We start from the raw sequence: 13,751 nt of genomic DNA, 5'->3' as shown, positions 1-13,751 counted from the left end.
TTATGCACTTTAAAATAATTTTTTTGTTTAAAAAAAAAAACACTAGTTGGGAGAAGGGAAGAGAGGGTACTGTGTTCCTTATTCATCCTTATGTAATTGAAGTAATTGTGATTATGCATGTAATTGTACTTTATATGCGAATCTTGACATGTTGATTGTGTTTATTTGGTGTGGGGTTACAGAAAGTGTAGGTCAGGGTTGAAGTTACCTGTTTAATATCTCACACACACACACACACGTTGCTTTGAACATTTTTGCAAGGACGCCACGTATACGAGTGAGCAAGTGATGAAAATGAAGCCCTGTCTTCCTTGTAACCCTCCCACCCCTGGCGCCCCCGTCTTCCTAGCCAAACTTCAGGAGACCCTGACAGATTTCCTCCCCAAGCTGCTGGACTGCTCGACAGAGATGAAGAGCTTCAGCCAGCCGCCCCGGCTGCCCGCCTGGTCCACCCCGGAGCTGTGTGCCCGCTTCAGCCACGTCATGACCTCGCTGAGGCGGACGCCAGCCGACGGGAGATGAGCTCCGCGACCCGTCTGGGTTGCTCGCCTGCGCCTGTCTGCAGAATTCTATTTTTAAACACGCACTTTTCTTCAACCAGGTCACACTGTCCTGCCCATTTTTTTTTTGTTTGTTTTTGTATTTTATTTTTGCTGCTACAGGCTTTATTATTGTTAGCATGATGCTACTAAGTGCTACGTGAGAGATGGACACGGACCGTGATATATATGAAATTAAAAGGAGACGACTGCATCCAGCCACGAAATCACTGCTGATGCTGTCCGTCAGAACAGCCTCCCCTCCAACTTGCTCCTAAATTTTGAATGAATGAAAGAGAAAAGACTGCAGCCCTGACCCCATCAGTGTTAATGTTTTTTTTTTTCCCCTTGTAGGTGGGGTTTGAATATTTATCACCAGGTTTTATATCTACTGTGCAACTCTTCAGTCCTGAGGACCACAATCAATGAATTTTAAGCACAGTATCCCATACCACAGTATCCCCAGAAGCCGATGACACTTAAAAACCAAACCAAATATATAAATAAAATTCTATTGATGGCCCTTTTTCAGGCCTAATATTTCTGCTGTTCTCTTTCATCTTAATCCCTATCTCTACCCCCCCCCCCCCCCCCCTTCCAAAGGGTTTGCCTAATGTCTGTGGTTGTAAAGGTTTTGGGGGCGACAGCAAGCGTCAGGTGATAAGGTGGAAAATTTGCACAGCCAAGACCCAAGGATCTTAATTTCTTAATTTGTCCACAAAATGTTTGCTCTTCTCCTTTACCTCAATAAAGGCTGTGGCCATTGACTGAAAGTACGGCACATTAAATAGCATCTAATGGGCTTTTATTTTATGACCAGCAAATCTTTTTGCCCTTTGCCACTGATCGAGTCTCCCTCTGTATCGAGTTTTTCCCTTCTGTTGTCCTTTTCTTTGGCAGACCAGCACTGATGGGCCTTATTGATTGCCCTTCCACAGGAGAGAAGCCACTCATTTCTTGTTCAACACAGCTATTGGTTTTAATTAAAAGGTTATTAATAAAGAGTCAGGCAAACCGAAGATTAGCCCCTGGTGAGAGAAGGGAAAAAAACTAATTGTTAGACAAGTAATGGAATCCCAACGTCCATTCTCATGTTAGTTATAGAAAGGGCCAGACTGATCCACACAGTCCCAATGCGGCGCCCGTGAAACCCTTTTTGTCATCTTGATAATGCGGTCGGGCAGGTTTGTATCACATCACCTCGAAACTTGACCACAGTGCGGCAAAAATCGCTGTCATGAATTTCACACAGACTGAGATCTCGGATGGGCTCAAATCCCCGGAGCCAGTCGTACATTTAGTGAGCTTCAAGGGCTTCTCCTCTGGCGGCGCGTGAGAGAGACGTTACTTTGAAGGGTTTGTCGGCTTAAGCATATCGTCCGGTGTGCGGCTTTCCATCACAAGAAATATGCTGCAAAGTTCATGAAATGTGGACTTCTGAAATAAGGGGTAGTGTTTAGTGATCCCTTTTAATAATGCTGTCGAAGTAGCATTTAGCTCTTTGTTTTGAAATTAACGAAGCATTTTGTTTTTTACTTTTCTGCGAAGTGCTCTCAAAGAATTCCCCATGTTGCACCGAATTTAAAGAGTCGCAGAAGGTTTTTTTTTTTAATTTAAAACAGCATCATAATAATAATCAGAGTTAAAGAAATACTATAAAGAGATCATTAAAGAATACTTGAACTTGTAGCCTATCAGCCCTCAAATAAGTTATCGCGATTTCCTAGACTGCCTCGTAGCGTCTTTTCTGGAAATAGTTTCAATCTATACAGTTGGAAGTTGGAGCTTGAACGGAGGAGGAGGTAAATATGCACCGTACAGTGTACATGTTTGAGCATTTATTATGGTAGCAGCTAGTTGCGTGCTTTTTAAACTTATTTTAACTGTCGTCGTTTGGAGTAGCTTGAAAAGGTTTCACAGATAACTGCGCAACACGTTTTATATTAGTAACTAACTGCAACTTGACGCTTCAACTTAATTATCGTTTACAGCGGACGAAGTAACTTTGATTGTATAGACAAAAAATAATCGAAGAAAATCCATAAATTAATAAAGTAATGGATAATGGTGGATATGTCGTGGCACTTCATTCGCATTACATATTTGCGTCGCTTTCCTCGTAATAGGCAATAAATGGATGCTCCATGATCAATGATGTGCTTCAGTTGTGGGAGAAGGAGGACAAAACAGCGGTAAGTACTTAAGGCAGTATGAAGAGAAGACCTACTAACTGGGAAAGTCGTTTTCCCCAAGTTTTTTTTCTAAGTGTTGAGGAAATTGATTGTAGTAGTTTGTATACCCAGTAGGGGGTGCTGTAACGTTGTTTCCCTTTTACGTTAGTTTCAGCGCTAATTAATTTTTCAAGTGGATTTGGTTGTTATGACAAGAGATGCATAACAGCCCTTACAAAGTATTAGAGCTGCAGCGAATTAATCTCCGAGATTAAAGGTGCTGCGACACAGGCCTTTTTGAAGAGCCTGTTTTTTTTTCTTTTTCTAAACTATTGTGCTTGTTTAGTGAACGTTTGAGATATTCGTCAACATTTTTAAAGGAACCTTAATCGCATGGGTGGTCTTTAATTTGAATGGCATATAGGGTTGCAGCAGTTTTCACTGAAACAGTACAAATTAGATTCTCTTAAATTCTGGGCAGCAGCCAGAGGGTATCAGACGGGTTTTGGTGCCACAAGGGATTGTTGCTGTTTGTTGTCTTGCGGCAAGCTTTTATGTCGGTCAGCCTCTGTGCAGACAGAATGTATTTGTTAAACATGGCTGCATCCAATTGTTGACTGCCACACTCCGCTGATAACAGCTAGACCTTTGTAAAGCAATATGTCGTTGTCTGACTGTCTAGACCTTCATTGCCACCTGACATGACGTTCCTCAATTTGTCCAGAATCAATGATCTGCCACTGGGTTTGAGCCTCTGAACATTATCATAAGTCCTACCCCATAATACAAGAAGATGCAGCTTGTCCATTGTCGTTTATCCTTTGGTAGGTTTAATTTAAGGCTAAATTGAGGCCCTGCTCATTCAGTTGTGCATGACAACCATCATGTCATGAATATCTAACTGAGCACTATTTTCCCCCCTCAACATTTGTTCAGACTTCAGAACTGATTAGTTTCTCTTGAGTTTTTTGTCTGTCTGTCTGTCTGTCAGTGCGCGAGATTAACAAAGCGATTAATAGATTGTATGACTGGTTCCCAGTGCCATTTGAAATGAATGTGAACAAAAAGGTTGTAACTGTATTGTTGCAGATACACAGAATTTTATGTTACCGCATGAAAAACAGGCAACAAGAGCGATTACTTTCAGTTTAGTCAATTAATGCTGTTCATGATACTTACCGATGGGAGTAACAAAACACAGCAAGAAAATAGAAATCAAATGAGAAATAACACTGTAATTAGTTTTCCACCCTCAGAAAGTAATCCTGTCTAAAAGCTCATTCATAGCACTCGTTGAAAAGGCGTCTGTTCTTTTTTTAAATGTTTTTTTTTTCAAACTCTACATCTTGCATGTCACCATGCAAGAGTCACTTGAATATTTAAATTGTGGGGTGCGACCGTGCATATTTATCAAGTGCGCATGTGCGAGGAGTTGACGTAGCGATCTTTTTAAGAAAAAAAAAAAGGAATCGCCACAGATTTCGTTTTGGCTTCCTCGGGCGAAGCGCGAGCGGGACGAGAGACAGCCGTTCTGCCCGCGACTGTCTGGCGACTCTTTGTGTCTAGTGAACGGTAAACAGGACTAAACCATTATAAGGGACTTGGGCGACACAGTATGGCCGGTGAATCTATTGTGTCATCACTACGGTGAGCACTGCAGTGATTGGCCATCTGGTTCAGTACACAGCAGCAGCTGTTTATAAAGTAGATGGTACCATAGCTGCTCCATTGTTTGGTAAAGTTGATATCACTACTTATGCAGCTTCACAATGGGGTCAGAATTATTGAACTCTGAAAGATATGCAGATTTAAGATATATATGTGTGTGTGTGTGTGTGTGTGTGTGCGCGCGTGCGCGCGCCACACCCGTCTCGTTTAGTGACGTTAGCCTGGCAGCTAACTGCTGTTCTCAGAAATAACGGATTGCAAATAACCAGTCACGCAAATTAGATTATTTTACAGATTCCCCCCCCCCCCCCCCAGGCTGCTTAACTGGGCTTGCAAAGCACATTAACGAGAAACAAGAAAAGCCACAAGGAACTTTTTTTTCTTCCTTAAGTTTTGCAAAGAAGACATTTTTGATCAAGAGCACCTTTCCCTAAATTGTGCATCTGCTGACGAAAATGAGCGTTTAATTGGTCGGAGCTTGAGAAAGGCAATGGGGGGGGAGCGTGTTTGAGCGCAAACTGGTGTCCGTTGACTTAGCGGTTAATGGTGGTTTTTAATAGCAGCCCTAGACGAGTTCTGTTTTATAGTCAGGAGAAAGTTGGGGGGGGGGGTTGGGGGTACTGTCTGGGCTCCATGCCAGAGTCTGGTCTTTTCACTTCAGCCCCTGCACTGGGCTGCGCTGGGAACCTGGGTGGTGGTGGTGGTGGTGGTGGTGGGGGGGGAGACCCTCAAGGTGCCACTTCCATGGAGACGCAGTTGGGGCTGAACAAGATTCCCTTCAGTCGACAAACAAGAGGCAAGCTGCTGTCTGGCGGTGCAGTTGCCTGGTCGCGACGTTACCAGGAGCCCGCCGCTCGGCCAATCCCGCCCCGGTGTGCTTCGCATCCCAGCCAATCAGTGCCTTCATTGGTGAGAAACCTCATTTACATCATGCGGTAATGAATTTTGTTTAACATATTGCTTTTTTTCCACATAGATTAGCATCGTCTATTAATTATTCTGCTGTCAAATTGGGAAAAGCTATGAAAACTATACTAAGCCAAAGCTCTCTCTCTCCCGCCATCTTTCTCTCTTTCTCGCTCTCTCTCCCTTCAGTCTGTCACTGTTCCTCTTTAATATGGGCAGGCTGTATCGCCCTGGTTTTGGATGCGATTCCTTTTTTGGTTCTTCCAGGGCAGACCCATAGAAAAAGAAATTGCGATTCAGGGGCTCTCCCTCATCTGCATTAATTCGTCTCTAAACCCCCTTTTGTTGCCGCATTTTGGGATACAGTCGTCGCTGATAAATGCATGTGTAGGTGGCACGTCAGGCATTGTACGTCTGTACTTTTGGTTTTCTGGTCTTTCTCTCTCTTCCACCTCCCCCCACTATTATTATTATTATTTTGGTCATTGTTGGAATTCATTACACCCCCCACACCACCACCCCCCCAACCCCCCCAGCAGCGCATTAGCATGCGACGGCAACGGCACTGCGACGGCCAGCCAGCGTTTCGTGATATTTCATTCTTCTCTTTCAGTGAAGTTGTCATTTCATTAATGGATAGCGCTGAGGTCATTTCTAACCTTGACTGAGCGCCAGTGCTCTGCAGACCCCTCCCGCCCCTCACCCTCGCAATCCCTCCATTCGCACTGTACCTGATTTGCATCCATTTGCTTGCAAGGCAGTTTGCCGATGGTTCAAAAAGAGGCAATTATGACCCCAGGGGGAATAAGTAACGTTGCTACAAGTTCGTAAAAAAAAGAGGATGAGGATCGCTAACGGTTTGCCCACAACGCATGTGTGTGTTGATTTACAACCAGAATGTTCTCTTTTTAAGGCTTCAAGCATATCCGTCATTCTCATTTAGACACACACATGCTCCTCTGCTCAGGCAGTATGGTTTTAGCTGTTCTCTCGGTTTCACGTCCATGTTAATCGCGATGGCCCCAAAAGTCCTTCAACAAGCCATCAAGAGAAGGAGAAAACTCCTTTTGTTTGGTTTTAGATGGCAGGACAAAGGGGATAGGACTTCCTGTGATTTCATCCCTGACTGTGAATCCTGCTTTGGGATGTGCAGAGTTCGCTGGCCTGTAATGCGAATCATCTGTAATTGTATATGACCCTTTGTGGGCATTCCTGCAGTGTCACAGTGGTCCTGTACGCTCCAGTGAAGGTGTTGGCCACACGCCGACATTACGCTGTTATTCACGCGGGCAAATTGGCCGGTGTCACTTTAGGAATAACATCTGTGAGGCCAGATTGTGCCAAAGGTGTCGGTTGCTCTTCCGCCTCATAAATTAAGATTTCAGAGAATTTCTCTAATCTGGAGGAAGATCTTTCTCATAAAAAACGAAATGGCACAACAGTGGCACAAGTCACCATCAAGCGTAGCAAGGAGAAAACGTAAATTATCTCCTACAAATTACAAGTTCCATAGCTAGTGAACTGAATTGCAAACTACCTCTTTCGGTCTGCGATTTATTTTGTGAAAGATTCTGAAAAATTAGTTTGAAAATGACATGTTTATAGTCTGTTTTTGGTCTGACCCTTAAAAACAAACTTTAATCTTGGCTCTATAGTTGGAAATATTGAAATGTAATATAAACATTGGAATTCTGGAAGTGTTTTTTTTTTATTTCTTCAAAAGTGTTTTTTTTTTTCAAATTGGATTTGCTTTTGAAGTTTGTTGCTGTTTGGACACATTTGCTCTTCATATTTAAGTAGATTTCAAAGTAAACCCATTTTAAATCTTATTTTTTCCCCCAGACGTTTTATGGTATATTTTGCTTCTCAGTCCTGGTACAATATTGAAGAGGACCATGGGGAGATTATATACGTACACATGCGCATATATATTTTTTCTTTGTGCAATGTTGACTGAGAAATTTGTTCAGATTTTTTCCACTGGTTCTTCCGGAGATGGGAGCAGATTGCTGTTTTCGGCGCGATCTTTCCTGTAGATGTAGCCATTAGTGCTACTGATGGGTGGGCGGGTCCACACCGCAAGCGGAGAACCTCTGGAGGAGTTGAGGCAGCCTGTGGGAGGAGAATGCCACAAACATCCATCTCCCCTGGGCAGAATTAGCCTTCAGGGTAATTCAGAAGATGACATTAGCAGTGAGGCCCAATGGTTGTTTAAACTCCTGCTTTGTGTATCAAGCCATATTTACACTTGGGCCCAATGGTGGTAACAAAGTAACAGCTAATATAATGTTACTGTGATTTACAGCCATTTTCAGGTGCACTAAATATTATAATCTCTGACTAGTGACGTGATTTTATGACTTGGTTGCCACTTGCTAATCTGGTGTAGGAGAAAGGTAGGGTTTAAATCTGCATATGATTTTCATTGTTTTGTTTAATCTTTGTTATATTTCTGCGTTTGCTGGTAGTTTGTTTAACACAAGCTTTTAATTTTTAAATAATGTTGGGTCACCTCAGAAAAGGTGCTGTTTTTCTCTTATTTCTATAAATTTTTTGGTAATTATTATTTTTTTTTTACAAATTGCTATTTGCTGAGTACAGCATCCAGATTCAGTTTGCAAGGTGGATGATTCACAACCACAATGTCAAACTGGTCCATGAAAAAAAAACAACAACAAAAAACAGTTCCCCTGCATTTCTGTCTAATGTGATGGGAATACCTAATCTGACCAGATGTGCAGAAACACAATTTCCTGTATGGAATAGAAGTATATGGCGAGAGCCTGCTGTTGATATAGATTATGAAGTGTTGACTTAGTCTAAGAAGATACTGAATAGTGAATGAAGGATTCATGCAGTGTAGAAGGGTAAATACTCCAAGCCAATGATGTTAACAGCCTTCCTAAAACTTGCAAATGGCAAATATTGTGAAGTGTTGCTGACAGATGTAACTCAAAGCCATAGTCGGTGCTCTTTTTTTCCCGTACCTCTTGGTGGGGTTAATGATACGGAAGGAAAATAAGCCGAGAGCATAAAATTTAAGCAAAGGAACTCTCTCCGCTTTTGGGGCGAACCGGTCTCGGCAAATAAATCATACTCCGAGAAACACCAAATCTTCTGCCAGAAGGGAGGAGTGTGGCGGAGATGGATGGAGAATAAACGAGGCGGACGTGTTTAAACAGCAAAACTGCAGCGGATCGGAGCAGAGTTGCAGATCAAAGGGTCCGCCGAACCCGTTCAAGGATAAGTTTTGCCGGGACACGAAAGGAGAACTCTGGGAGCGTCCTGGAATGGGTCGGATCAGATGGTTGGAATTAGTAGGGCATCGGTCCCAAGATGATGGAGAAACATACAGAGCAGGACTGTATAAGACACCAGATGCAAAGCTCTCTTTGGTCATGTCCTAGAACAATGTTTCCCAATCTGGTCCTTGTGGACCCACAGCCGGTCCACGTTTTTGCTCCCTGCCAGACAATCCACAGCAAAAACATGGGGGTCCCTGAGAACCAGGTTAGGAAACACTTCTAGAAGCATACACAGCTATATAAAGAAGGGAGAAGAAAGAAAAGTTGTGGGATGAGGAAGAGAACAGGTCAAGTGCCTGGCAGAGGGATAAGGAGATGGAGTCAAGAGACACTGAGTGGTTGTGGGAGGAAAGTTAACAGGCAGGGGAGGAAAAGGGTGGATTTTGACATGTCAAGTTTAATATGATAGGGCTGCTACTTGGAAGAAGCGTGGGAGGGTGGATGGAGAAGACACTTGAATGGGGGTCCTGTAGGGAACATGTTTGGGCCTGGAAACATTACTGGTGTTTCTGAGCTGTGATGCAAGATTTTCAATGAACAGGTAACGGACAAGATGGAAGAACCAGTTGAAGGGAATGGTGGCAGTGGGGAGAGCAGATTGGTAACTCATCTGTTAAAGATTGTACCTTCCAGGACCCCTTCAGTCCTGTAGCTTAGCTTAGTTAGAGTCACAGATGGTTCTGTTGTTCCAGGGCATAAGGGTTCATGTTAGGCGTGTAGTTTGTAAAGAAACCAGTTGGCGTGAGGACCAGCATTTGAGGCATCCAGGATTTTTTTTTTTTTCGCAAATTAACCTGTCCATATGCAGCCAAGGCTGCCTGGATCTGGAATTGGCCTACAGGAACCTGGCAAGTCTTTCCATAAGGAATTCCTTCAGTCTCTGGTGTTTGGACAGAGGTGGGAGGCAGTTTCGTCGGCTCTCGATTAAGCCCCCACCGACTCTGTGTCCCTGGCATGTGGTAATGTGAAGGGTTGCAGACTTTGGGAAGCTTCCTCTTTATTTCCTTCGGATCACGGTTTGAAGTTATGTGGACAGAATTGTTGTTTCAAAAGACGCCATCGCTCACAAGACACACCGTGTGATGCGGCCTGTTGATTAAGATGGCACTTTGTCTGTAGAGTTTCAGAGGAAAGAGTGAATTTATGTCAGCTATAGAAAATGAGCATTATACTATTGTGAAACTGTGAGAACGTTTTACTGCCATTCACTGCAGGAATCGAGACTTCTTGGGGTAGAGAAACCCCTACAACTAATTCTACCCATGGGCACGTCCCGCCGTCGTAAAACTGTTGAAGGGCGATCCATCCGTGAGTGACTCCTGCTAGTGTTTATTTCCCATACAACTTTTTTTAATGGCTTCCGTCGGCTTCATGAGCAGTTCGTTCTCTGTGTTTTTAGAGTTTGTCTGAGGTTTTATTTCGTTTTTGAGAGGATCTTCCCGATTCAGCTTCGTCCGCTTTTGACTGGTGTCACTGGTCTGGTTTGCCTGACCATTATGGGTATATGTTGATATTTCTGGTCTTTCTTATTTGCCTGTATGCTAAGCCACCCCATCCCCAGCACGCATAGCCTATGGTCGTCACACTGCTGTCCGATGATCTTTGAAAGCTCAGCCTGTGTTTGTTGCTAGCCACAGTAAATTAACGCTGAGGGTTTGGAAGTGATTCTGACGACTGCAGTCTTTTCCATTTTCTTACATGACCCTAATCCACGACACTTATTGGGCAGCCAGAACTGAAGCTTTTTGGGGCGTTTTTACCCTAAATCAAGACAGACTTTGGCTAAGTGCGTATTTTGTCAATTTCAAATTGCTGCAGTCAGGTTCCTTGTCAGAGATCCTTAACATTTTGGCTTGTATTCTTGATTTAGCTTGTGGCATGAATGTAAGGTCTTTTGCTGCCCACTACATGCTGCGTGTGATGGGTTTACTTTGTTATCCCATTGCTGTTTTTTTTTCCCCCATAATCATGAGTGATGTGGCGTCAACTTGCTGGGTTCTGGAATGAATTGTGATTGAACACTGTCCCCCCCCCCCCCCCAGTAAAGAACTAACAGCTGGTTTACATGCATAAATCCTGCCCACAGGCTTTCTCTAAAAATAACTGTTGAGAATTGACAGAGCAGTGAGCCAGAATCAGAATATTGATGCATATATTAATTGAATCGTTGCAAGAAGACAATGAAAGACAAAATGCATTTTAACAATTTGCTGTAAGTAAAGCTGAAGCTTCTTATCTGAAAATATTTTGATAATAAGTTTGAAATTATATTGACAGTTGTGTACATCTTCAATGAGCTGAGATTGCATGAAGGCCATATTTTTAAAATTTTTGTCCACACATCTAGTTTTGTGTCCTCAAATTGTCATTTTTTGGTGGGGCTATTTTAATTTTTTTTTATAAAAATGATGGTTTGTCATTGCATCATACATAATAAATAAGAACTTTTCTAGAATCCCCCATCCTTTTATGTAATCTTTTTTGAGTAATGCCAAGATGTAGCAGGGATGAAAAATAACATTTGAACAGCTTAAACTTGATTTACTGCGTCATTTACGATGAGCTGCAATAAGTCTTATTTTTTTTAGATAAAAGATGAATGCTTTGGGTGCGGCTGTCATCTTTAGCCAAATCGTCAAGCGATTCATGGTATAGCCTCTATTTCGTGGTTAGGAAAATGCTGGCAACGTTGTCCGTTAAAAATGCTTTCTCATGCAGTTTGTTTAAAACAAAGTGTAAAATCTTCCCAAAGTCAGCTGGTCTTCCACAGGTCTGCTCAAATCGGGCTTTAAGATTATTGCGCTGCTTTGGTTGCGTCTGGGCACTAAATTTTGTGGGTTGGGCTAGCAATTAATTGTCTGGCCCAGAATCCTACTGGAGACAATGTTTCAAGGTTATTTTTTTCCCCCAATTTTGCATTTTTTATGGAAACAGAACAAACTTTAATATTGTATTTAGATAAAGTATAATCTCCCCAAGCAGATTTCCTAGATAAAAACAGTGATCGTACAGCTGAGACAACAGAGGATGTATGTTTCTAAATTATAAAGAAATCCAATTCGATCATACACAATAAACACTTCTACACTGGGTTTCAATGTATTAGGATTTAGATCATGTGCCTCTTATTTGTCAGGTGGGTAATATATTTTCTTCTGAAGTCTACATTTCACTATGACAGACGAAATAACAGCAATGAATTAGAGTTTACCTGTATTACTCATGCATCCTTTTTAACTTTAACTTGTTAAACTAGTACTGTAGGCTGTTTTATAAAGGATTATAAAGATAGGTAAGCTATGGTTTTTATCAGTAGTGTTAAATCGCCAGATTACTAGCATATATCAGGAAATATCTGGAAGTTAGGTGCTGCGGTGCTGCTGGTGTTGTAGCTACTGGAATACGTATGATACTGGATACTCAGTGGACTCCCCAGTACATTTTAGGTCATGTTGACAGTCAGGAGAGACAGTCCACCATCCCAACTCAGTTCTGAGTTGGGATGGTGCCTACATGCTGTTTGTTCCAGTACCAGTAAAGACCTGGCATTTGTGTGTGCTTTGCTGACAGTAACAAGGTCTTTATAGTTTATTTGTATCCAGCCTGCTCCCCTCCCCTCTCCAAGATCGCGGTTACTGAAACTTATTGCTTTTCATGCCAGCCAACTTGACGGCTCCATTTTTTTAAAATGTATAACTCGTGAGTTGTTTGGCAATAATAGCGAATAAGTTGCTGAAAGTATTTATGACCCTGTCCTTAAGGAACCCCCCCCCCCCCCCCCCACAATCAACAGACAGCATGTGGTTGAATGATGTTCGTGCAATTACTTGTATGAGACTTTCTGAAGTACCTCTGCATGGAACAGTCGGTATTGAAAAGTGGCTGTTTTTCTAACAGCCGAATCCATGGTCATGAATGTGTTAATTAGCTGGACACGCCCCTTTCTATTAAACCAGCGTTTCTTAATGCAGTCCTCAGGGACCCACAGTCGCTCCATGTTTTTGCTCCCTCCGAGCTCCCTGCCAGACAGTACACATTTTTGCTCCCTACCGGAAGCTAGGAGGGAACAAAAGCATGGGCTGTCTGTGTGTCCCCAAGGACTGGACTGGGAAACACTGTATTAAACAAAAACCTTTTTTGACCCACCTAGATAATTTCAATAATTTTAATTATCCAAAGCAGGAATGTAATTATACCCCAAGTATAATGGGAACTGAACAAAAATAGTTAAATGTTTACTCTTTGAAAATATTTTTCCTAAACTCTCAGAAAAATCACTCCTTTTTATTCTGTGTAACCTGCAGTTCCTCCAAAGGAATCACCTCACTTGCCAGTACAAAGCATAATGTTATATACTATCATGACATTATAACATAATAAAATCTTATCTTCTCTGGCTTACTCCTTGATATTAGTCATTTCCAGTTATGTCTCTGTAATGGTTTGTTGCCTGCCAGGTACTGAAGACCGTTCATGAGTGCTCTCCCATTACACTATCCTGTTACTCCACCCACTTCTATTGATGCAAATCACATTGGTGGCATGCAAAGGACCTAAGTAGTGATTGGTGGATTTCAGCACTGACTTCTGGCAACCAGTAACATGCAGGTGTCAGACAAGTCAACAAAACTGTTTTTTTAATGTATATAATTTTTCAGCAGAATGATGCCAAATTTATCTATTTGGCCCTTAGGGGGTCCATGTTACAGTCTGTGAGTGATTCAGTCCAGATTTTAACCATGTTTTGTCCTCTTGTGCAAATTCTGTGTCAAATACCTGACAAAGACACTCTGGAGGGTTTTTTTCAGCTTTGTTTTCAGTTTTAGCCCCTGGTACAATGTGTAACGGAAAGTCACTACAAACAAAAACACATTGTACCTTACTTTTAATTGTACGCTAATCAAGCACATTTGTACCTTTGCCCAGCAAAGCGATTTTTATTTCACTGAAATGAATTTATCTTGCGTATTTGTCTTAGTTGAATAGATTTGTGTCTGTTTGTGTACTTCATTTCCTAATTTGCCTGCCAAATTACAAGCTTCGTCTTTTTCACAACAAAATAATGTTGCGGACAAAAACCTGTCGCAGTCTTAAACTGATAAACCCAAGCACAAAATTATTTTTTTTAAGTACCCAAGGCAAATCTTCAGTACAACTGCTTG

The 13,751-nt window shown here is 42.1% G+C and overlaps 1 protein-coding gene across 2 annotated transcripts in view; it reads left to right on the top strand.

Moving 5' to 3' along the window:
* Positions 1-13,751, top strand: part of LOC111856401 (ubiquitin carboxyl-terminal hydrolase 25-like) — a 102,943-nt gene that overhangs the window by 25,647 nt on the left and 63,545 nt on the right. For both annotated transcript variants that reach the window (XM_023836329.2, XM_023836333.2), the window contains one exon: positions 350-1,723. In XM_023836329.2, the coding sequence (XP_023692097.1) occupies positions 350-522 (173 nt within the window). In that variant the 3' untranslated portion in view covers positions 523-1,723. The remainder of the gene's footprint in view (positions 1-349; positions 1,724-13,751) is intronic.

This window comes from Paramormyrops kingsleyae, chromosome 17 (genome assembly GCF_048594095.1).
Source record: "Paramormyrops kingsleyae isolate MSU_618 chromosome 17, PKINGS_0.4, whole genome shotgun sequence".
NCBI classification, from domain to species: domain Eukaryota; kingdom Metazoa; phylum Chordata; class Actinopteri; order Osteoglossiformes; family Mormyridae; genus Paramormyrops; species Paramormyrops kingsleyae.
The sequence above is the reverse complement of the archived record's forward strand: the minus strand, read 5'-3'. Positions and strand labels throughout refer to the sequence as shown.